Source organism: Geotrypetes seraphini, chromosome 2 (assembly GCF_902459505.1).
Source record: "Geotrypetes seraphini chromosome 2, aGeoSer1.1, whole genome shotgun sequence".
NCBI lineage: Eukaryota > Metazoa > Chordata > Amphibia > Gymnophiona > Dermophiidae > Geotrypetes > Geotrypetes seraphini.
In genome coordinates this window covers 179,856,210-179,881,710 of record NC_047085.1, presented here as the reverse complement: position 1 = coordinate 179,881,710, position 25,501 = coordinate 179,856,210, and the positions used below count along the sequence as shown (strand labels likewise).

General features: G+C 43.4%; 1 protein-coding gene across 6 annotated transcripts in view; it reads right to left on the bottom strand.

Annotated features, from left to right (window-relative positions):
* Nucleotides 1-24,747, bottom strand: part of ATP9B (ATPase phospholipid transporting 9B (putative)) — a 668,517-nt gene extending 643,770 nt beyond the window's left edge. Inside the window, exon 1 of one of the 6 annotated variants that reach the window (XM_033934419.1) lies at nucleotides 24,612-24,747. In XM_033934419.1, coding sequence (XP_033790310.1) covers nucleotides 24,612-24,691 — 80 coding nt within the window. In that variant the 5' untranslated portion in view covers nucleotides 24,692-24,747. Of the gene's footprint in view, nucleotides 1-24,125; nucleotides 24,164-24,193; nucleotides 24,360-24,611 lie in introns of those variants that run through there. The other 5 variants (XM_033934424.1, XM_033934423.1, XM_033934421.1 and 2 more) reach the window with 5 other exon arrangements.
* Between the last annotated feature and the right edge of the window lie 754 nt (nucleotides 24,748-25,501).

Below are 25,501 nucleotides of genomic sequence, written 5' to 3'. Positions count from 1 at the left end.
GTAGGACTGAAGCTCATTGTAACTAGCAAGTTATACAAGCTACACACACAGCAATGAAGATGAGGCTTGAATACTGAAACCACTGACCAAATACTGCCTATAAACCACTTCTACCCACTTCTACTTCTACCTAACCACATCTAAGGCCATAAAGTACCCATGAATCCAGAAAAATATGCTCTTGTATATATCACCTATTTGTATATCTTCTTGTACAATAATGTGCTTACTGAAGGCACTAGTAAATGGTGCAGTTTCTCACTTTGTACTTTTTTTCCTCTTTAATTCAACAAAGTGGAATGAAACTCAAAGTAGAGAATTCAAATGAAATTCATTTTGATTAAGAAATCCATAAATATACAGCTAATACTATAAAAATCATTTTATATCATCGCTTACTCAGTAGAATACCAAACAACAAAAAGGAGGGAAATTCAAAGTGCTTCAGAGGAAGCATTTTTTGTTTCAATACTATTTCAAGGGTTCAGCAAATATCTTCTCCACTGTTGTGTTGCTATTATAAGGGTCAAGATATTCCAAGTGTCAGGTCACCATGGCACCTAGAAAGTGCACCCTGGCACCAAGGAATTCCTCTATCCCCCCCTATTTTATTTTGGCAGAGCTGCCTCACAAAATAGCACATCTCCCAGATCCGCAACACAATTCAGATGAATGTAAGCTTGAGCTGTACAGTGCAGTTAGTTCAGGAAGTATCATAGGACTTCAAACTGCAAGACTGACTTGCACTTCTTGCACCTCAAGCCAAATCACAATGTAAAATAAAGAGATGCACTATTTGTGAAGCGGCTTTGCAAACAGCAAGTTAAGGGCAAAAGGTTGCAGAATCCCAAGCACATTAGTTGCCCAAGAATCTTAATTCCCTCCCAGCCTTCCCCCCCCCCCCCTCCACACACACACACTTCCCTGCATGGTCTGGCATCTCGTAGCTTGCTCAATCAGGTCACCTGCCCCCGGTGTACCCTACTGGGCTCCTGCAACAACCAAACTCAAAGTGCCATGAAAAACAATTGCTCCATTTAGTGTGCCAGTGCTAAAAAAAAGTTTGAGACACTGTTGTATTTACTCTTGTTCTGGAGCTATAGAAACTGATAACTGGTCAAAATCTGTTACAACAAACTGCGACAAATTTTTGGGCACACTTTGAGCAAACTTTTCAGGTGAGATTTTGTATCCATAATGCTCTTACTAACATTGTTGCAACTAGCACAAAAAGTTATGCTGGAATACCAAAAATTAGCACTCAATCAATTATTCTCAATTTTACAAGCAGCTAAAAATGACACTTTATTCACCACCGTGCACAATGCTGCCAACATCCAGCCAGACAAGTGGGTCTAGCTCAGTGACTATTGCAGTTAGGAATCTAAAATCTTAGGAAAATTCTCTTAGTACCCTGACTATCCTATGTGCAAATTTTTTTAAAAATCTGAAACATAACGGTGGGGACTATCAGGCCACTTGGCATGGAATGAACCAAATAAAGATTACGAACGTGGAAAATGATAGATTTTGAGCTTGAAGGAGACAGAAGTTCTAAAGAGTTTTAATTGTTTGGGTTGTTTGGTAAACAAGGAAGTAACTACAGTATAATCCCGTTATACCGGACTCGTTTATAACGGAACCTCGCATATAGCAGACAAGGTCCGCTGATCCCAGCCAAGTGCCATTATAAATATACAGAAAATCATCAGATGTAGCAGACTCGCATATAACGGACTTTCGGATATACCGGACAACTATTTTGGTCCCAAGAGCCACTTTTAGCTGTAATTTCATTCGGCTATAATGGACATGCAGGCTCCGCCTACACGGCGTGTGGCATACCTGTGATACTATAGTCAAAATGGCTGAGAAGTCTGCTACGAAGCATCGTTCTATAACATTAGATGTAAAACGCGAAATCATTCTTTTAATCGAAACTAAAAAGAAAACACAAGCAGATATTGTACATGACTGTGGTATAAGTAAATCTACGGTCTATGACATCTGGAGTAGCCATGAGAAGTACAAGACTTCTTTGCAGTTTGCAGATGGCAGTAAGAAAATGCGCAAATCCACCCACGATGATGTTCAAGATGAGCTTTTTCTTTAGTTGAAGCAAAAACGCTCACTTGGTACACCAGTCTCTGGTCCAATTCTGAAAGCGAAAGCAGTCAGTCTTGCTGTTCAACTTGGCCATAATGACTTTAAATATAGTGATGGATGGCTGGATCGGTACAAGAAGCACAGAGCTGTTATCTTTCGTGTCCTGAGTGGCAAATCAGAGTCTGTACCACAAGAACTTGCTGCAGACTGGCCATCAGATCAAACTGCCATGGCTGCTGGACAAATATGACGAACACAACGTTTTCAACACTGAGGAGACTGGGTTATTTTTTAAGTTGTTGCTGGATCGCACAATGACTTTGAAAGGCGACAGCTGCCACGGTGGCAAGAGAAGTAAAGGGTGCCTCACATTATTATTTGCTGCCAATATGGATGGATCTGAAAAGCTACCACTACTAGCTATTGGAAAGCCTGCCAAGCCATGTTGTTTCAAAGGTGCAAAGTCGCTGCCAGTTGTGTACAAAAGCAATCGTAAAGCATGGATGACAGCCAGTCTGTTCAGTGAATGGTTGACAGATCTTGACAGAAAATTTGTGAAGGAGAAGCATCGCATCGCTGATAGCATCGTTGATAACTGCAGCGCACATGACCCAGCTGTAGCTGAATAGCTTAAAGCAATACAGTTGGAGTTCTTGCCACCAAACTGTATGAGTCAACTTCAGCCATGTGACATGGGCATCATACAGAACTTCTAAGTTCTATACAGAAAGCGACTTATGCATAAACGTATCATAGCCATTGAGAACAGCAACATGGACAACTTTGCCATCGACATACTGCAGTATCTGCGATAGGCTCGGTCAGTCTGGGAGAACGAAATCACAGCGACAACAATCATTTATAGCTAAAGAGACATATGATCAAGAAACTGTTTTATTTTACTTTTGTGATTATGATAAAAATACCGATGGCCTCAAAATAGTACCTGGCGGGCCGCGAGTTTCAGGAAGTACAATTGTTTCAGCAAGGCGGGAGTTGTCAAGAACGTTGTTTCTGACATTTCTGCAGAGACAGGAGAAGATCATTCAGAGACATTCCCATTGCCAACATTGTCTGCTTGTGACTGTGATAACATTTTTGAACGGCTGATGGAATTGCATTTCTTGGACCAGACTATAGGTATGTCTGCAGAAGAATTTCTTGCTATTGATGAGCAGGTGGAGCAGGTGCTGTGTTGACCGATCAGGAGATTTTAGCAGAAGTTAAGGCAAAGCCTGGCAGTGTCGATAATGCATAAACTGGTGACGAATCCAGTGATGAGGCTCCAGCTGAGCTTCCACCATCTACACGTGAAGCAAGCATGGCGTTGACACTGCTGCAGCATTACATTGAACATAATGCTAATGATGCTGTTGAAGCAGACGTACTGATGTGTTGCGTTGGAAAACTTGATGTGTACATCCCTAACACATATGAAAGAAATGCAACCCAGAAGAAAATGACAGATTATTTTTGTTTCCAGGACAGTGCGACATAATGTTTTAGACCAGTGGTCTCAAACTCGCTGCCCGCCAGGTACTATTTTGAGGCCCTCGGTATTTTTATCATAATCACAAAAGTAAAATAAAACAGTTTCTTGATCATATGTCTCTTTAGCTATAAATGACAATATTATTATTAAGACATAGCCAAAAGGAAAGATTTATAAACTATAAAGAGTTTTACCTCATGCAAAATTGTCATTTCTTTAATAAGACATTAATTATTTTTTTCTGAGGACCTCCAAGTACCTACAAATCTAAAATGTGGCTCTGCAAAGGGTTTGAGTTTGAGACCACTACTTTAGACCATCTTTTAGTGTTCTGGTTTTGCAATCATTTTGAGCCATACCAATGTTTTGCAAAGTTTTGTTATTGATGTTTGCAGTGACTGTTGTTCATTGAGTGTACGTTGTTTCAGTTGACCTAAATAAAGTTTTTAAAAATGCACCTCTGGATATAACGGACTGTTTTTCTAGGTCCCTTGAAGTCCGTTATAACGGGATTATACTGTAGCAGGGGAAAAATACTCTACAGAATAACAATTGGTTGCTCTATAATGAAGGCTCTTAATAAGGTATTTAAAGGCAAGGCAATAATAGATCAGACTGGTCCATGCACTCATTTTCTCAGTGGTCAATTACAGATGCGAAACCTGGACATTACAGAAACAATATATAACAAAGTGGTGATGAAACCATACACATCAACCAGAGATAAAACGGTTTAATATTCTGTATGAGAAATTAAAATGTCAAATCCAATCTGTATAGCACATTTGACATTTTAATTTCTCATACAGAATATAAACCATTTTATCTTGTTGGACCGTTTTATCTTGTTGAAATAAATTTTAATTATTTTATCTCTGGTTGATGTGTACGGTTCCAGTCCTACCATTTTTTTCATCTATTGTAAGTTTTTCGGGGGGTTCATTTTCTTGTTTTTGCTTTGCATTACAGAATCAAGACAGAAAGAGAATTGGCTCATTGGAACTCTGGTGCTGGAGAAGGATTCTAGACGTTCCATGGACCACCAGGAGAACTAACAAATCGATTTTGGAAGAGATCAGACCAGATATACCATACCATACCAACTCTTGTATCCTGCAAACGTCAGCTAGAAGTCAATATGGCTTACACAATATTAGAATTGATACAGATACGTAGCTATTATAAAGATATCGCGCAGGGAACTGCTTGGGAATAGGTCAATGCACTGAGGAAAAAAGGTGAGTTTTCAAGTGCTTTCCTGAATTGGAAGTATGTAGGTGTTTGTAGAAAGCTGCCAGGGAGGTTGTTCCAGATTCTGGGCCCCTAAAACTCAAAGGTGGTCTCAAAGAGAGCCTTCCTTCAAACATGGCATGGAGAGCGGAGTGGTAGTTTCCATAACTGGATTGTCTTTGAGTTGTTGAAGGATTGTGTGATTTGGATGGCGGATGTGAGTCCAGCTGAGTTTTCACCATATAAGGCCTTATGAACCATGCATGCTACCTTGAAATGGACCCTGCTTCTGACTTGCAACCAGTGTAGTTCCTTAAAAAAAGGTGTAACCCTCTCATATTCGGTCTTGCTAATATTAGCCTCACCACTGTATTTTGGAGCAATTGTAGTCTCTTAAGGTCTTTCACAGCAGTAGAGGGAATTACAGTGGTCAAGGTAGGGGAGAAGGACCACTTTGGGCCACCTTCCTGAAGTTTGTTGGGCTCAAGGCTGATCTAATGTCACTCGAAGCCCACATGATGAAGTTACGACTCTAATTTTGGTCACACTGTTAGAAGAGAAAGATTACTGGAAAAGGACATCATGTTTGGGAAGATCAAAGAACCTGGGTGACCTACAACTAGGTGGCTAGACATGTTGACAACTACTATGGGAATGACACTAGAGGACCTTGTCAAACTTGCACCTGACCAATTTCTTTTTAGATCTTTAACTCATCAAGTCACTGGGACTTATAACTCAAGTTGATGGCACATAACACACACGTTTCTAAAATAATGGCTAAATAGTCATAAGTTACTTTTTTAGCTTATCTTCTAAGAAACAGTTATTTGCTTGTGTAAAGTGACCAAAGTTAAGTAGAGCATGGTTACTTATCTGTAACAGGTGTTATCCAGAAACAGCAGGCAGATATTCTCAAAGATGAGTGATGTCATCGACAGGATGGTCTAGAAGTGTAGTATCACTTTAACTCTTGAAATAGCCCGTAACACACATGTGCTTTCCCACCCAAGAGCTCACAGGACCATCAGTTTAGTAAAAAAAAAAAAAAAAAAAAAGCTAAGAAGCCAACTAGGGGAGGAGGGAGGGTTGTGAGAATATCTGCTTGCTGGACCTGGATAACACCTGTTACAGGTAAGTAACTATGCTTTATTCCAGGACAAGCAGGCAGCATATTCTCACAGATAGGACTCCCTAGCTGCTTTGAAAGGGAAGGATGGAAGTTGGCATTTATGTTGAAAATAAATTTTGGAGAACTGCTTGGCTAAACCAACTGTCCCATCTGGAATGGGATTCCAGACAATAATGGGATGTGAAAGTATGTATGGAGAACCAGGTAGCAGCCTTACAGATGTCTTCAATGAGAGATGCGTGGAGAAAAGCAACCGAGGCTGCCATTGCTTTTTCATGAGCTATAACACAACCTTCTAACAGTAGCCCAGTCAGAGCATAGCAGAAGGAGATGCAGTGTGCTAACCATGTAGAAATCATTCTTTTGGTAACCGGAGTTCCTAGTCTGTTAGGATCAAAAGAGAGGAATAGCCAAGTAGAGGCTCTATGAGGCTTTGACCCAGGTAGTAAGCTAAACCATGTTTGCAGTCCAATGTATGAAGAACAGCTTCACCTGGGTGTGAATGTGGTCTTGGAGAGAACTATAGACTGGTTGAGGTGAAATTCCGAGATGACTTTTAGTAGGAATTTGGTCTGAGTATGGAGGACCACTCTGTCATAAGGTGGGTCTGAAACCAGTGCTTGAAGTTCACAAACGCATCAAGCTGAAGTGATGCAGATCAGAAAAAAAAAAGCACATTTTTCACATGAGATATTTGAGTGAAGAAGAAGCTGGTTTTAAGAAAGGCTTGGACAAGTTCCTGGAGGAAAAGTCCATAGTCTGTTATTGAGAAAGACATGGGGGAAACCACTGCTTGCCCTGTATTGGTAACATGGAATATTGCTACACCTTGGGTTTTGGCGAGGCACTAGTGACCTGGACTGGCCACTGTGAGAAAGGGCTATTGGGCTTGATGGATCATTGGTCTGAGCCAGTAAGGCTATTCTTATGTTCTTATGATCTAAATGTTCAAAGAATGATTTCATGAGAGTGGAAAGTACAACACTGAGGTCCCAAGAAACTTGCAGAGTTTTAGTTGGTGGTTTTGTGTGCAGTAACCTCTTCATAAATTTGGAAACCAATGGGTTTGTGGCCAAAGGTTTATCATGAAGGGGAATATGAACAGCACTAATGGCCCTGAGGTGTACTCTCATTGATGTAGTCTTTAGACCCGAGTCTGAGAGCTGCAAAGGTAATCCAAAACTGAAGACAGGGATATGTATGTGGAAAGAGAGCTTACTGAGTACACCATGAGGAAAAATGAGTCCACTTAAAACGATAGCAGCAATGAGTGGAAGGTTTCCTGGCAGCATAAATGATATCTGAAACTGGAGTGGAGAGATGAATACCATTCAGTAAGTGGGAGAGAGATACCAGGTTGTTAAAGCTAGCGAAAGTAGACTGAGGTGAAGTAGGGACCCTTCATTCTGAGTGATAAGAATTGGGTAAATCTGCAGAAGGATGGGCTTCCTGGCACTGAGCTAAAGAAGCGACCAGGGCCATCTCAGAGCAATGAGAATCATTTTAAGTGGCTCCCATTTGAGTTTGAAGAGAAGTTTCCCTATTAAGGGTATTAGAGGAAAGACAAAGAGAAACCTGTCAGTCAAACTTATCAGGAAGCCTGGAGCAAAACTGTGGAGGTTTGTAATTCTTGGGAGAGGCAAACAGATCTATGTGAGGTGATCTCTATGCTTTCATTTTAATCTCATATTAACTGTATGGCTAGCCTCACAGTAGCTTTCTACATCGGCTCCCTCAGAGACTGGAAAACATGAATTAAACTGGTTCTAAACTTGGAAATTAAAAGTAACCCAGAAGCATCTGTGGTATTTGAGATACTACAGTAGCTACTATATGAAATATGGCAGTGGTTCTTAACCCTGTCCTGGGGGACCCCCAGCCAGTCAGGTTTTCAGGATATCCCTAATGAATATGAATGATAGATTTGCGTATAATGGAGGACACAGGTATACAAATATATCTCATGAATATTCATTAGGGATATCCTGAACACCTAAATGGCTAGGAAGTCCCCCCAGGACAGGGCTGAGAACCACTGAAATATGGAGTTAAAGCTGAGCACAAGTGAAAATCCTAAAGTTTCACATAACCTATGTGAATTTAGAGAAACATAGTTCTGGCTCCTGCTTTGTTAGCTTACACTTGCTAAGTCAGAAGCAAGTATTTCTGCACTGGAAGGAACGGATAATTCAAGCACTCATTCATTAGCTGGATTACTATCCAATGGTCTTCCTAAGAATCAGATTAAAGTACTTCAGTTACCTCCAATGGATCACAGGAAAGATATTTAGAGATTAGAGAAATATAATCTTTAATTCTAGTTTTCCTCACCACTGGCTTCTACATCAACTTCTATACTACAAAATATATCTGATCTCTTCAAACAAACAACCATCACTTAAAATATCAGACCATGGATTCCGGAACTTGGAGGCTTGGTGGATGGCTGGCTAACAGATGAGCTCCCTCCTCTGAGCATCATCTATTAAACTTTTAAGCAACAATTCTTCTTCTACTTAATTATAGAATCCTCTAAAATGACATCAACCAAGCAAAAGACGGAAGAGACTCCTGCCAAATCAACAGGAAAGATTAAGACTAAAGGAAGATCCACAGATCCCTAGTGGGAGTCCTTTGCCAATGGATGCAGTGGATGTAATAGAAGTTATGGAAGAACTGAGAAACATCAATTTATCATTAATAGAAATGAGGAAGGAAATGAACCTCATGAACCACAAGCTGGATATAGTAAATAATAGAATGGACAAGATGAAAAACAGAATACCGTATTTTCTCGCATATAACGTGCGCGTTATACGTGGTTTTTACGTACCGCGCATACCCTTGCGTGTTATACGCATGAGCGCGTTGTACAAAAATTTTTTTACATAGTTCTCCCCCCCCGACGTCCGATTCACCCCCCCCCCCGCAGGACCGCTCGCACCCCCACCCTAAAGGACCGCTTGCACGCACCTGCACCCGCACCCCCACCCCGAAGGACCGCTCGCACGCACTCCCACCCGCACCCCCACCCTGAAGGACCGCTCGCACCCCCACAGCCTCCCGACCCCCCCCCCATCATGTAGAAGCTCCTACCGGTGTCCTGCTGCTTCCTCTTGGCGGTCCCGACACCCGACACGATCGGGGCAAGAGAGAGCTCAAGCCCTCTTGCCCCAGCCAACCGCGGCATCCCCGACACGATCGGGGCAAGAGGGAGCTCAAGCCCTCTTGCCCCCCCCCCCGACACGATTGCCCCCCCCAACTCCCCGACACGATCGGGGCAAAAGGGAGCCCAAGCCCTCTTGCCCCGCCGACTCCCCAACTCCCCGACAATATCGGGCCAGGAGGGAGCCCAAGTCCTCCTGGCCCTGGCGACCCCGCCCCCCCCGCTAGTTGTTCGGGCCAGGAGGGAGCCCAAACCCTCCTGGCCACGGCGACCCCCTACCCCCACCCCGCACTACATTACGGGCAGGAGGGATCCCAGACCCTCCTGCCCTCGACGCAAACTCCCCTCCTCCCAACGACCGCCCCCCCCAAGAACCTCCGACTGCCCCCCCAGCCGACCCCCACGACACCCCCACCCCCCTTCCCCGTACCTTTGTGTAGTTGGCCGGACAGACGGGAGTCAAACTCGCCTGTCCGGCAGGCAGCCAACGACGGAATGAGGCCGGATTGGCCTTTCTGTCCCAAAGCTCCGCCTACTGGTGGGGCCTAAGGCGCCTGGGCCAATCAGAATAGGCCCGGGAGCCTTAGGTCCCACCTGGGGGCGGGGCCTGAGGCACATGGGCCCAACCCGACCATGTGCCCAAGGCCCCGCCCCCAGAAGGGACCTAAGGCTCCCGGGCCTATTCTGATTGGCCCAGGCACCTTAGGCCCCACCAGTAGGCGGAGCTTTGGGACGGATGGGCCAATCCGGCCTCATTCCGTCGTTGGCTGTCTGCCGGACAGGCGGGTTTGGCTCCCGTCTGTCCGGCCAACTACACAAAGGTACGGGGAAGGGGGGGGGGGGTCGGCTAGGGGGGTCACGGGTCGGCTGGGGGGGCAGTCGGAGGTTCTTGGGGGGGGTGGTCATTGGGGAGAGGGGGGTTTGCGTCGAGGGTAGGAGGGCCTGGGATCCCTCCTGCCGTAATGTAGTGCGGGGTGGGGGTAGGGGGTCGCCGTGGCCAGGAGGGTTTGGGCTCCCTCCTGGCCCGAACAACTAGGGGGGGGGGGGTCACCAGGGCCAGGAGGACTTGGGCTCCCTCCTGGCCCGATATTGTCGGGGAGTTGGGGAGTCGGCGGGGCAAGAGGGCTTGGGCTCCCTTTTGCCCCGATCGTGTCGGGGAGTCGGGGGGGGCAAGAGGGCTTGAGCTCCCTCTTGCCCCGATCGTGTAGAGGGTGCCGCGGTTGGCTGGGGCAAGAGGGCTTGAGCTCCCTCTTGCCCCAATCATGTCGGGGAGTCGGGACCGCCAAGAGGAAGCAGCAGGACACCGGTAGGAGCTTCTACATGATGGGGGGGTCGGGAGGCTGTGGGGGTGCGAGCGGTCCTTCGGGGTGGGGGTGCGAGCGGTCCTGCGGGGGGGGTGAATCGGACATCAGGGGGGCATCAGGCTTTCAGGGTGGGGACAGGACTTCAAGGGGGAGAGGAGAGTCAGGGCGGGCGAAAGGAGAGTCGGGGTGGCCAGAGGAGAGTCGGGGGGGGCGAAAGGAGAGTCGGGCAGCATGCGCGGTATACGGGTGTGCGCGGTATATAAAAATTTCTGTACATAAATTTGTGTTTTTCGCACGCTATACCCGTGTGCGCGTTTTACACGGGTGCGCGTTATCTACGTGAAAATACGGTAGAAAAGATAGAACAGATACAACATGACAATAAAGAAGATCACCACATGTTAAAAGAAATGCAAAAAAAAATGACGGATATAGAAAATAGATCTAGAAGACAGAATATAAGAATATTAGGATTAAAGGAAGGAGTTGAAGGGAAAAGTATGATATCATTCTTGGAAGAAGCTATACCAAAAATCCTGCCTATTAAATTAAAAATACCAATGGAAATTGAAAGAGCACATAGAACTGGAGTGAAAAAAGCTCATAATCAAAGACAGCCAAGACCAGTAATATTAAAGATTATTAAGATTCCAGCAGGTACTTGAAATATTAAAAGCTACAAGGGAAACAAAAAATCTGGCATATAAAGACTCTAAATTGCTCTTTGTCCCTGATTTTGCCAAGGAGACTGTTCAAGTGAGAAAGCAATTTTTACAATTAAGGCAACCATTGAAGGACATTGGAGCTAGATATGGGTTATATTATCCGGCATTGATGAGAGTAAGATACAAAGGAAAATTTCATCAATTTGAAGATCCAGAAAAACTTAAGGATTTCCTGTCATCTATGAATTAGATATTATTATATGGATGGAAAACATGGTTGTTCCTATTTACCTTGATCTTGAAAAGTTTTGAGAAATACAGAAATAACTTAATGATTTTTTTTTTTTTTTACTGGCTTTATTTGTTATTAAAATGGTTGCTGCAACTGACTTTTAACTATCATGGAACTATGGGACTAGTTATTATTTAAAACAGAAGATTCTACATTTGAGTACCGATACAGCTGTTACATTAATATATTCAAATAAGTATCTTACGTCAGAAGAAATGGATGATGATTGGGGGAGGAGAAATGGAGGAAGCCCTGAGAAATCGTTCTGGTGTGGAATTATGAGAAGTGATGCTTCAGCGGAGGCCAATGAGGATGCAAGAGGTGCCGGGAGGAATCTTTGTGAGGGGATGAGATGGAGTAGTGGAGAGGAGAACATCCAAGAGGCTCCACACTCGTCGCATATTTTTATGATGAGACATCTTGTCAGGAAAGGGATGAGAGGGGTAGCTCACATGTATACATCGGGCAGATTGAGAGTCTGCCTTGATAGCACCTCCACGAGCACTTTTCTTTTCAATGGTGCTGTTGAGGATGCGTGCGGGTGTTGAGAAAGCCGGCTTTTCCCTGAAGAGAAGTTCATCCTATTCACCCTGGAAACATGTATCTGGAGTGCAAACGGAAATTGAGGTGAGGAGCGCCGACCTCACATCCGGTCCAGTTAATGGAGAAAACAGGATTACAGCTGTGCCGCGCTTCAATCCATTCTTGCAAGTTAAGACAACAGAACATCAGTAGAACAAACATTTGCCAGCAACTCGCTGCTGGAAAACAAGCAGCCTTTGTGCCCTTCTTGCCTTAAATACAGATTGGACCAAGCCACCTCAAGAGGCTGTGAGGAGCAGTCACCACATGCCAATCTGCACACACACTATCCCCAGACATAAGTGTAAGGGAGAGAGGCACCTGCTCAACTCGGCTCGAGCCAAAGTGCATCAGAAGGTGGGGAAAAGTAGTTGCCGGGAGGGTCCTCCCCACTGCAGATGTAGAACAGAAGAGGATGCCGGAACTTACACCTCCCCCCATCGAGATCAGGCCTGGAAGCAAACAGTACCTGTGGGAAAAATTAATATACATTTAAGGCATAAATTTTGGCGGGAGTAGGTTTTTGTGTAAATCAACGAAAGGGGGGGCTAAGGAGAGAGCCAAGGTGGGGAACAGAGTCCATCCGACATTATGGAACCAGATTATGGTCCCTTGGGCTGTCATTCTTCTGTGGAGGGTTGTGTTGTGCTAATTCTTCCAGATCGTTGTGAAACAGATGGGCTTGAAAAGAAGCAAACTGGATCGTTGGGTGACCAGTTCTTTGCAGCAATGGATGCCTTATAAGTACATGAGACCAGTAATGTAAAAGTTTTACTAACTGAATGATTTATTTATACAATTTAATTATTTTAGATGGTTACCATACTTAATTATATATTTATTCTTCTCATCTGAAAGGATAAAACTAAAATATTTATGAAAAACATAATATTTTGAGGTGATTAATTTTAATTCATGAATAAGGGATAGCAGGTTTGTAGTTATATGATATTTCTAATTTAGCGAGTTTTAAAATTAATTATTTTATAAATAAATTAAATTAAATTCTTATTTCAATTGGATTTCATGGATTGAAATATTATACTACACTGATAATTTAAAAATCAATTTAATACTGTCAAGGGGGTGTTATAAGGGGAATTCTTATGTATATTAGACAATCAGATGGATTTAGAGAACATAATATAACATTTAATTATACATTTGATTTTTGAAATGAATTCATGCAGATATTTTTTTGTATTATACTTGAAATATAGGTTTCATTGACAATTATCGTATTAAAGAGGAAAATTTAGGGGTTTTAAAAATCTTTTATTATATAGGTTGATCAATTTTTATAGCATAGAAGACATAGTAAAGTAAGATGCCTGGGGGAGGGGTGGGGCTGCCAGTCTGATTTTATGTCTTCAAGTTATCATAATATAAGAAGGGTGGGGATATGGGAGGGAATAGGGAATGTTTTTTGGGATTTAAGTAATATAATATTTTTGAGATCAAGGGAAGATGAGAAAGATTTACATAGTGAATTAAGGAAAATGAGTTATGCACAGAGAAACTATAAGATGAAATATTTGATGGGATTCAAGTGTTCTGTAAGTAAATATCTTAATGGAGCTTAAATTATTTTAGTTAAATGTTAATGGCCTCAACCATCCAATAAAAAGAAAGAAAACACGATTGTTTTTAAAACAGCAGAATGTAGATATATGTTATATTCAGGAGACTCATCTATCAGCTTTAGAGTCCCAAAAACTAGAAGGAGATTGGGTAAAACATTGTTTTTTTTTGCCCCAGCTGTGGGAAAAAAGGCAAGTGTAGCAATTTTGGTGAATAAAAAATGTAATTTTTCAATGTGTATGCACTTAATTCGAACCAAACTGAATTTTAAAAATCTGTACAACCATTGTTACTACCACTGGCTGCTTCTAATTTAGTTGTGGCATGGGGATTTTAATACTGTTATAGATCCTTTAATGGATAAAAAACCTGGCAGAATTATGAAATCACTAGTCTTTAAGCCCGTTACATTAACGGGTGCTAGAGCAGATATCTGTCTGTCTGAGTATTTTTTTTCTTTGTCTCTCTCTCCTTGCACACTGCCTGTCTGTCATTTTTCTGTCTGTGAATCTCCCTATGTCCTTAGTGCCCTCAGTGCCTCCTTCTCAGGGACACACTGCAGGAAGCGCAAAAACTGTACATCCCCAGTTTCAGGAAAGGCCGCAAGAACAAGCGGTCAAAAGACCCGGTTTGGATGACACATGAAGTAAAGAAGGTAATCAGTGACAAGAAAGTGTCCTTCCGGAAATGGAAAAGGGATCCAACGGAGGAAAATCACCAGGAGCACAGGAAATGCCAAAAGGAATGCCACCGAGAGATTAGAAAAGCAAAAGGGAAATACGAGGAGGGGCTGGCCAGGGAGGCGAAAAACTTAAAGGCATTCTTCAGTTACGTAAAGGGGAAGCAACCAGTGAGAGAGGAGGTGGGGCCATTGGACGATGGGGATAGGAAGGGAGTGATTAAGGAGAATAAAGAGGTAGCTGAGAGGTTGAACACGTTCTTCTCGTCGGTCTTCACGAGCGAGGACACGTCCAATATACCGGACTCAGAGGAGCTCATGAGTGGGGAGCAGGCCAAAAGATTGGGGCATATAGAGGTAAGTCGGGAGGATGTCCTCAAGCAGATTGACAGACTGAAAAGCGGCAAATCACCGGGACCGGACAGGATCCACCCAAGGGTTCTAAAGGAACTAAGTCAGGAAATAACGGGCGCAATCCAGCATGTTTGCAACCTATCCTTGAAAACTGGAGAGGTACCAGAGGACTGGAAACTGGCGAATGTCACACCTATCTTTAAGAAGGGATCGAGAGGTGACCCCGGGAACTACAGGCCGGTGAGCCTGACTTCAGTTATAGGGAAGATGGTGGAAGCAATGATCAAGGACAGCATTTGCGAGCACATCGAGAAAAATGGCCTACTGCGGACAAGCCAGCACGGATTCTGTAAGGGAAGGTCGTGCCTGACAAACCTTCTGTACTTCTTTGAGGGAATAAGCAGTCAGGTGGACAAAGGGGAACCCATAGACATCATTTACCTCGATTTTCAAAAGGCCTTTGACAAGGTGCCACATGAAAGGCTGCTTAGGAAGCTGTGGAACCACGGGGTGGGCGGGGATGTACACAGATGGATCAAGCACTGGCTGTCAGGTAGACTACAGAGGGTCGGAGTAAAGGGCCAATATTCTGACTGGCGGGGAGTCACGAGCGGTGTGCCGCAGGGATCGGTGCTGGGGCCGCTACTCTTCAACATATTTATCAATGACCTGGAAACAGAGGCAAAGTGTGAGGTTATAAAATTTGCAGACGATACCAAGCTCTGCGCCAGAGTTAGGACCAGGGAGGAATGTGAGGAACTGCAAAGGGACCTCGATAAGCTGGAGGACTGGGCAAACAAATGGCAAATGCGCTTTAACGTAGATAAATGCAAGGTCATGCACATAGGGAAAAAGAACCCGTTGTTCGAGTATAAAATGGGGGGGAGATTGCTGGAAGACACCGGACTTGAGAGAGACTTGGGTGTGTTAGTGGATCCATCCATGAAACCATCCGCACAGTGTGCAGCAGCCTCGAAGAAAGCCAACAGGATGCTGGGCATCATCAAGAGGGGCATATCAACCAGGACGTGGGAAGTCATCATGCCGCTGTATCGAGCGATGGTGCGCCCACATCTGGAATACTGCGTTCAATATTGGTCGCCGCACCTCAAGAAGGACATGGCAGTTCTTGAGAGAGTCCAAAGGAGGGCAACGAAACTGGTAAGAGGGCTGGAAAACTGCCCATATGCTGAGAGGCTGGATAAACTGGGGCTCTTCTCTCTGGAAAAGAGGAGGCTCAGGGGGGATATGATAGAGACCTTCAAAATACTTAGGGGCATAGAGAGGGTGGACAGGGACAGGTTCTTCAGACTAAAAGGGACGACAGGTACGAGGGGGCACTCAGAGAAACTGAAGGGAGATAGGTTCAAATCAAATGCAAGGAAGTTTTTCTTCACCCAAAGGGTCATGGACAAATGGAATGCGCTCCCGGAGGAAGTGATCTGGCAGAGTACAGTACAGGGATTCAAACAGGGATTGGACAGATTCCTGAGGGAAAAGGGGATCGTGGGGTACTGAGGGAGGTGCTGGGGTGTTGCATAAGTATAGACAGCTCACCAGGTCGTGCAGGTGCAAGGCCGGAGGGTTAGGACATTGATGGGAAGATAGGACTTCGATGAGAAACCTAGGGGGCAAGGGGGCCCCTTCTGGTGATTAAGGCACGGGGCGGGGGCGGACTGCTGGGCGGGATGGACCTCTGGTCTGACCCGGCAGAGGCACTGCTTATGTTCTTATGTTCCTATGTCCTTAGTGCCCCTTCCTATGTCCATAGTGCCCCCAGTGCCCCTATGTCCTTAGTGCCCCCAGTGCCTCCTTCCTCCCTTCACCCCCCTCCGATGCCAGCCTGCCTGCCTGCCTCCCTTCCCCCTTCCATTGAAACCCCCCCCCCCCCGATGGCAGCCTGCCTGCCTCCCATCCCCCTGAGCAGATATTTACATGGAAACCACCCCCGATGCCAGCCTGCCTGCCATTGAAACCCCCATCCCCCCTCCGATGCCAGCCTGCCTGCCATTGAAACCCCCCCCACCCCCCCTCCGATGCCATCCTGCCTGCCTGCCTTCCATTGAACCCCCACCCCCCCTCCGATGCCAGCCTACCTGCCTCCCATTCCCCTGAGCATGTTTTTAAACCCCTCTGCACCGACCCTAGGCACATCACTAACACGCCACAACTCACCCCACCCCCCGACCCTAACCGGCACAGCAGAAACCCCCGTTGACCCTCCCAGCCAACCCTTCCACCGCTAGAAGGCTGACAAACCTGACAGCTCCAGCAGCTTTGGGTCTTCTACTGGCCTAATTTCAGGAGAACCACAAACACAGACTAAGATCTGGGCTTATGTGTTTTACAGGCAGTTTCTCTCAGTTCAAAACAAACAAGCAGAGTTTTTATTGCAGACTGTCATTGGAGGAGGGGGATTGCAACTTCACACCATACACGCATAGCTGGGCTCAAAGAATATAGTTATTTTGCTTTTACCTCTCTCACTCTGTAGAATCAACGTATCTTCCAGTTTTCTACATTTCTGCACAAACAAAGCAGAACCTTCCTCCCTTAAAAATGAAACCCTCCTGCTAATTCTTTTCCATTCCTCTGGCAACTCCCTGCATCAATCCCCCAGGCGTCCTTCAATCAGGAAGTAACACCCCATTGGTCCTGGGGCAGGAAGCAAATTCTGACATCAAAATTGCAGCCTGCTCTCCTTCTTTCCTCGCAGGTTCAAATTTAGATAACTTTGTTGGCAAGATAATTTCACAAAGTTTTGCTGGATTTATATTGAGCTTTTCCTGCTCATCGTGAGAAGTCTGTGATTCTCTCTGTTAGTTTTCCAATTCTTCAAAGCCAGCTTCAGTTCACATTAACCCTGAATTAAACCCACATTAGGAATTGCAGAGGACTGATGATGAATTTGAACTTTTACTTACATTTTTTAAATGCTAGTAAAAGGAGCAAGCAAATTTGTAGAAGACCCGAAGCGCTTTGAAGAGGAGCGGCAGCGGGAGAGAGGAGTCGCTGGCGCAGGCGCCGTGAGGACTGACACAGAAGCACACCTCACGATCGTTCAACAGCGCATGCGCACTCTAGGGTTTTATTATTATTATAGATTAGGATTAGAGAATTTGATACAAAATTGTGATTTGAAAAATATATGGCGAATATTTCATTTTAATGATCGGGAATTTTCTTTTTGCTCCCATGTTCATAAATCTTTTTCAAGAATAGATTATATATTTGTTTCAAATACTTTAGTTCAGCAAGTAACACAAGCTACCATAGATCCAATTATTTTGTCTGATCATGGTAGGGTGTGGATTAAAATTAAAATAATTGATCAAGATAATAGTAGATCTGTATGAAGATTTGATAATGCATTGCTTGCGGAACCAAATTTTATTGAGGATTCAGTTAAAAATAAATGATTATTTTCAAATTAATAATACGGAAGATACCTCCTTAGAAACTCTGTGGGATGCTTTTAAGGCAACCATGAGAGGACAAATTATTTCTTTTTCAGCATATATTAAAAAACAAATTAAAAAACAATTTTCCAGTTTGGAACAAGACATTAAGATTTTAGAAACAAAATTGATGGATAAATGGGAATAATCTACACTACAGAATCTCTTGAAAGCTAAAGGGAAATATAATGAGATTTCTTCTAAACTAATAAGAAAAGATTTATTTTCTCAGCAGGCGATGTATTATGGAAACTCAAATAAGACGGGAAGATTGGCAAATTATTTAAAAGCAAAAAAACAAAAAACAAAAATAGTGATGGTCAGTGTTCCCTCTAAGCGGGCGGGTGTTGTGAGCAAACTTTTTTCACCGTGAGCCAAAAATATCGGGCGCCAGCAAGTTATGAGCCAACTCGCCCGATTCTCCTCTCGCCGCCCTGCCATCTGCCGTACGCCTCTTCCGATCGTGCGCTGTAACGAGAAACGTGTGCGCTGCGATGTAATATTTTGTGCGCCAGCGCACGCCAGCGCAGCTTAGCGGGAACACTGGTTCAAATGGTTTTATTTATTTCCCCAAATTTATTTTTGTTATACGCATTGAAAATATTTGATATTGCGTTTAAATCAAAATCTCAATAAACTTGAAACGAGTGCCCGTGAGATTGTGGGAGGGTTAAATACTCAAAACTTAGAAGTTTTTGCTACGCCAGCTTTCTGGTATCTTTACATACAGTGGCGTACCTAGCATATGTAACATCCGGGGCCCATCATTTTTTGGCACCCCCCCCCCATCTGTAAGAAAAACATGATTTTTAGTAACAAACCACACGTCACACATGAGTACCTAGGAAAGGGCAGCATCTTACATATTGCAGTGAGCAGTACATCAATACACCCATTGTAAAACTAAACAAGCCAGACCAGCACAGATCAATCCTACACCAGTCAATCCTAACAGAAAACCATGTCTTTCGAACACACAGAACACAGAAAACACCTTCGCCTAGTAAGGAATATGTAATCACAAACTAACCCCTCCCTCTTTTACAAAACTGTAGTGTGGATTTTAGCTACGGAGGTAACAGCTCTGATGCTCATAAAATTCTGAGCATCAGAGCTGCTACCACCAAGGCTGGTGCTAAAAACGCTTCACAGTTTTGTAAAAGGGGGGATAAAATAAAAATACATAGACAAAGGTTAAATTGAACCAGCAAGAAGCTGGACTCTGCATACAATGCTTCACAGAAACAGTGACACATGTCTCCTAAAGCAATAAATAAATAGAAATTTTTTTCTACCTTTGTCTTCTGTGGTTTCTCCTTTCCTCATCTTCTTGTAACTCTCTTCCTTCCATCCACTGTCTGCCGTCTCTCTTCCCCTATATGGCATCTTCTCTCCTTCTATGCCCCTTCCAGAAACTGTATGCCTCCCCCTTCCATCTCTCCTTTCACCCCATTGGTCTGGCATCTCTCTCCTCGCCTTCCCTCTCCCACACCTCTCCTCATAGTCTGGTATCTCCCCTTCCCTGATTCTCTGGCATCTCTCTCCTTTCCTTTTCTTCCATCTTTCGCTCCCCCTCCATGCTCTCACATCTCCCCCTTCCTTTTCCCTTAGACTGGCATACCTTCCTCCTACGCTCCAAGCCCTGGCATCTCCTTTAATTCCCTCCCTCATCTTCCTTCTCCCTCCAGCTGGGTACCGCAACACTCTTCCCTGCAGCTCTGCACTTCCCCACAATTGCCATGCTTCGGTTCCTCTTCTTCCTTCCTTCCTCCCCCCCCCCCCGCGGGACCCTGCGGCACCATCAACTCTTACTCCCTCTAATGTCGGCCCTGCAGCTCCAGACTTCCTCGCACCTTCTCCCCTCCCCCTTTGGATCGCTATTATTTTAAATGTTATAGCCGCGGAGCTGTATCCATCAGTGGAGATGTCTAACCTCGGCCTGCCCCGGAACTCTTACTGCAGCAGCCGCCCGTCTAGGCAGGAACAGGAAGTCACTGTTGCAGTAAGAGTTCCGGGGCAGGCCGAGGTTAGACATCTCCACTGATGGATACAGCTCCGCGGCTATAACATTTAAAATAATAGCGATCCAAAGGGGGAGGGGAGAAGGTGCGAGGAAGTCTGGAGCTGCAGGGCCGACATTAGAGGGAGTAAGAGTTGATGGTGCCGCAGGGTCCCGCGGGGGGGGAGGAAGGAAGGAAGAAGAGGAACCGAAGCATGGCAATTGTGGGGAAGTGCAATCCCCCCAATGCGTCCCCTTACCTTACCGACGCGTGTGTGCGCTGTGAAGAGAAACTTTGCGCTGCGATGTAATATTTTGTGCGTGAGCGCAGGCCAACGCAGCTTAGCGGGAACACTGGTGATGGTGAAAGATGGACAAGGGAATAATTATTCTCAAACTGGTCCTATTCTAGAACAATTTTTAAAGTTTTATAAAGCTTTATATTCTTGTGAGCCTTACTTAGATAAAGAAAAGGATGGATTAGAATTTTTAAATTTAATTAAGGGACCAAAAATTCCTGAGCAGAAAGTTTAGAAATGCCAATATCACTAAAAGAATTGCAAACAGCATTGAAGTCCCTTAAGAGTTGGATCCACTCCAGGTGATGGTGTCACAGTAGAGTTTTATAAATCATTTAAAAATACCCTATTACCATATTTGTTAAATTTATATCAGGTTCAACTAACTAAAGGTTGCATTACAGGTACTATGGCAAAATCTGTTACCATAGTTTTGCTGAAGCCAAATAAAGATCCCACATTGATTTCAAATTACAGGCCTATTTCCTTAATTAATGTAGATGGCAAACATTGGCTTTACGCTTAGCCAAAGCTCTCCCTTTTATTATTGCTATGCACCAAACAGGACATTGCTCTGAGACATTCCTCTAATAATACTAGATTGGCTTTTCATATGTTAAATTTAACAAAAGCCATGAATGATCCAGCCTTTTCTGTATCCCTGGACGCAGAGAAGGCCTTTGATCGGGTAGAATGGGCCTTCATGTATCAAGCAATGGAGTGGTTTGGTATAGGTTCAGGATTTATACAAATGATCCAAACATTGTATAGTTCTCCTGCTGCTAGATTATATATTAATAATAATTTCTCAGAGCGTTTTAGTCTGCAGAGGGGGGGTTAGACAAGGCTGTCTTTTGTCTCCTTTGCTTTTTTGATATTGTATTCGAGCTCTTGTTATTAGCTATTCAGCAAGCGAAGGGGATACAGGGTATTCCTTATTCAGATCGGGAATATAAAGTTTCTGCTTATGCAGATGATATATTGCTTCATTTGAGAAATCCGGAACAACCATTCCAAGCTTACTAGAATTGATAGAAAAATTTGGAAAATTTTCAGGATATAAATTGGAGTAAATCAGAAGTTCTTCCACTTAATGTCCATTGTACAAAAGGTTTATTTGAAGCATTCCCCTTTCTATGGAAAGAAGACGGAATAAAATATTTAGGCATTTGGATAAAAAACATGTTGGAAAAAACAATGAAAGTGAATGAAAATTTTTTATTACAGAAGGTAACAAATGTGTGAACAATGGAATCCTTTACATCTTTCTTGGTGGGGAAGAGTTCAAACTATCAAAATGATGATTTTGCCCGTGGTTTGTTATCAAATGGGTATGTTACCTATTTTTTTTCAGGGGTCCTTTTATAAAAAGTTAAACTGTATTCTTACAAAATTTATTTGGCTGGGCAAAAAGGATAGAATTGCTTTAGTATCTTGACAAAAAACGATTACAGAGGGAGGGGTAAATTTTCCCAATTTTTATAGGTATCATTAATCCTATATTATGCACCAGGGTATGTATTGGATCCTCCCAGAGCCTGTTGTGGTTGGAATGGCGACTCATGTTCCCTCTGCGATTATGCCATGTACTTAGTATCAAAATGCCTAGATTATATAAAGAAAATAGATTATTTGTAGACACATGGAAAACAATAAGATATGTGAGCAATTTAACACCTATTCCAATTAACAATTCAACAAATCAAACTATATGGCTGAACTCCAAGATTCAAATTGGCAGATTTAAAGTCATCTGGAAGCACTGGATGATTGCAGGAATATGTGTATTAGAAGATGTTATTTCTAATGGTAAGCTACTTGAGTTTTCACAGTTGCAACATAAATATGGCCTTAATAAATCACAAAATTTTAGATGGATGCAACTGAAGCAGGTCATTCAGGTTGGGTTCCCTGAATGGAAAAATCTTAATAATCAATATAATTTGGAATTCTTATGCTTTCAGGTGGATTTCCTGGGACATCAGGCCGCTCAGTGGTACAAATTAATAGCTGGATTTATGAATAAAAAACCAAAGACTGGTCTTCGGGACATTTGGAGTATTGAGATTAAGCATAAAGTTACTGCGTCTCAATGGCCACGAATTTGGTCTTGGAGGATGAGATGTACAATGTCTGCATCTATGAGACAAACATGGTTTTTCCTGTTGCATAGAGCATTCTGGACCCCTGTTCGTTTACAAAAATTAGATCGCTCTAAGTCTGATAGATGTTGGCATTGTCATCTTGAGGCAGGGACTTTACATCATTTATTGTTCTATTGCCCATTTATTATGGATTTTTGGAAATCAATTTGGGGCCATATTAATAATTTATTAGAAAATCATGTGGCATTATCGTATGACACAGTATTATATGGCATGTCTATGAGGGTTAAGAGCCAAATTTCTTCCAAAAATAATAAACTCTTACTTATTTTATCAAGAGTCGCCATACAACAAATAACATGTAATTGGAAAAATTGGAATAGATTAAACTACAGTTTTTGGTGGAATTCAGTGTGTCATATTTATAAAATGGAAAGAACATTAGCTATTCAGAAAGGGAATTTTAATAAATTTCAAGATGTGTGGGGGCCATTAACAAAATATTGCAATGAATAGATATTATTTCCCTGTTTTTGTACAAATGAAAGAATGGGGTGGGGGAGGGGGAATTTATTATATGGTATATGTGTTATGAGATACTGAAGGGATGGGGGAAGGGATAATTCTATTTAATATGAATAATGTAGAATTTCAAGCGTTGTACTTATGTTAAAATGGTGTAACTTTTTGATGCACTTGATGTAAGTTATAAAAATGAATAAAGAATTTAAAATAAAATATCAGACCATGCTAAACTACAGCATGCAAGACAGGAAACATTTACTTACATCAACTCCTGATAATGGAATATATTTCCTTTAGGATAGTGCATCTCAAACTGTGTGCCTCAAGAGATTTCAGGTATGCCGCGGTTCACTGGGGAGGAGGATAAGCACCAGCACCAGCTGACTGCCTACAGGATGTGCCTCTTGTGGCGAGAGGCACATCCTGTAGGCAATCAGTGGGTGCCAGCATCTATCCTTTTCTCCGGCCCTCTTCCCTTCTGGCACCCCCCACTGGCATCTTAGGGCCTGCCTGAAGGACCTTCACACACATGCAGACATCGACATGATCATGTCATGCATGCCATGTCATCACAGCAATATCCACACAATTCCAGGTGCCTCAAGCCACAGCCACTACCTTTAGTGTGCCAAGGCTTGAGAAAGTTTGCAAGACACTGCTTTAGGAAATCTGTCTAAATTGAATTTAATAAGATTCAGGGAAAAATTTTAAATGTGGTTCTTTCTTTTTGATAACTGAACAGAACATTCAATGGTAGACACCTAATGACTAGTTATGTTTGGATACTGAAAGTTGGAAATTAATGCCAAAGGAGACATTTTAAAGGGTTAGATAACAAGTGTTAATATAAACTGTAGTTTCAATTTTTATGTAAATCCATTCAGGTGTCTTCTTGATTAGGCATGTAACCAAAGCAAAATATACCACTCTGGACTGTTGGACTGTTAAAATACCCTATTTATATTTGGCGTTTGAAACTATAGTTATTCGTGGAGAGTACATAAAGTACAAAACAAGTTCTACAGAAACCCCAAAATGTATTGGACACCACCCAAATGAATATAAAACGACTTTCAAATCACAAATAATTAAATTTTCATCCTATGAGTTCTAGAAAACGTATCTCAATAGCTCAACGCAATCATATCAAACATACTCTGTTTTAAAAGTAGCTTTCATTCGTGTTACATTTTATGCACGACAAATCCATCTGGAGAGACTAACCCTGTAAAGCTTATTAAGTTTAGGGATAAACTAAACCGTCTGCACCTTCCAAGTCGTAAGAAAATGTCATCAAGTGCAAACAACTTGTTTAGTAGGAGAGAATCCGATCAGGCCCAATGAATACAACCAAAACAGACACGCCACGCGCACCTGCTCCAGGTCAATAGGACCTCAGCAAGCCGCGCCCACTATAGAACGCCTCCTTATTCCAATCCAGTACGAGTTCCGCCCACGGGTCCCAAGGAGGGGGCGGGGGGCAGAAGCCACAGAAATGATCTATCTGTGAGCAGTTGTAGCTTGATTTGAGAGGGAAGGAGGAAGATACCAAAGTAACTCTCTCCGCTTCAACACAGTAATTGCATAATGAAGAGAGGGCGCTCGCCCAACTTCTCCGCTTACGACAAGGCTTCCGATTTACCTGTTGTGCCTTTCAGCCGTATAATAAGCCGCCCTTTTCTGGGCATTGCGCACCGGGTGAAGCGGGATAACATCCGCCATGTTTCCGGATGCTGCTAGGAACGCAAGAATGAGGTGACGTCACCTATGTGCTGGGTATCGCGTATCACTATACTTCCTCCTAGGGACGCTTACGGGGTAGAATAGTTTGGGTGTAACCAAGGGGGAGGGGCGTGGAAGTGTCTGTTTCCAGGGTAACGCGGAGGACTGCATAGGGCGCATGCGCAATAAAGTAAGTCTTATAGGGAGAGCTAGATAGATAGCACGCGCTGTGTGATGTGCTAAACGGGAGAATCTGTGCTTAGGGTCGCCAACATTAGCAGTGTTCTCGTTTTGAGATTTTGCTTATTGATTTATACTAAATAGATTTCTAGTACAGTGTGTCTAGTTTTCTTGAAAGGATAGGATTCTGTACCTTGACCAGCAAGTTGCTTGAAGAAAACTGTCAATCATGTTTTCAACTCTATCTTCTCCCAGGGAGCTGTTCCTGCCCCCTCAGTTTGTTTTCTGAAAGCAAGTTGCTCAGAATTGCTTTTGATCTGATCTGCAGTTTTATTATTTTATGATATTTTTTTCTCAGTGTTCGTTTTCAAGGCTGGGTACCCAGAGATTCCCACTTTTTGGGACTTCTGCCTAGGAGAAGATGCAGACCCACACAGCAGAGGTCAGCTGCTAGCAGGATTAGCCCTTGGAGATACCTAGCTACCTAGCCTGCTTTTATATTTTTTGAGCTTAGGGGCCATCCCCTGTGTAGCTGCTTGCAACCCTGATTTTCTCAGTTTGTTTGACTTCTTCATGTCTCTGCCAGGACTAACAGTGGGCCAGCAGCATTGTCCCCAATCCCCACCCCTT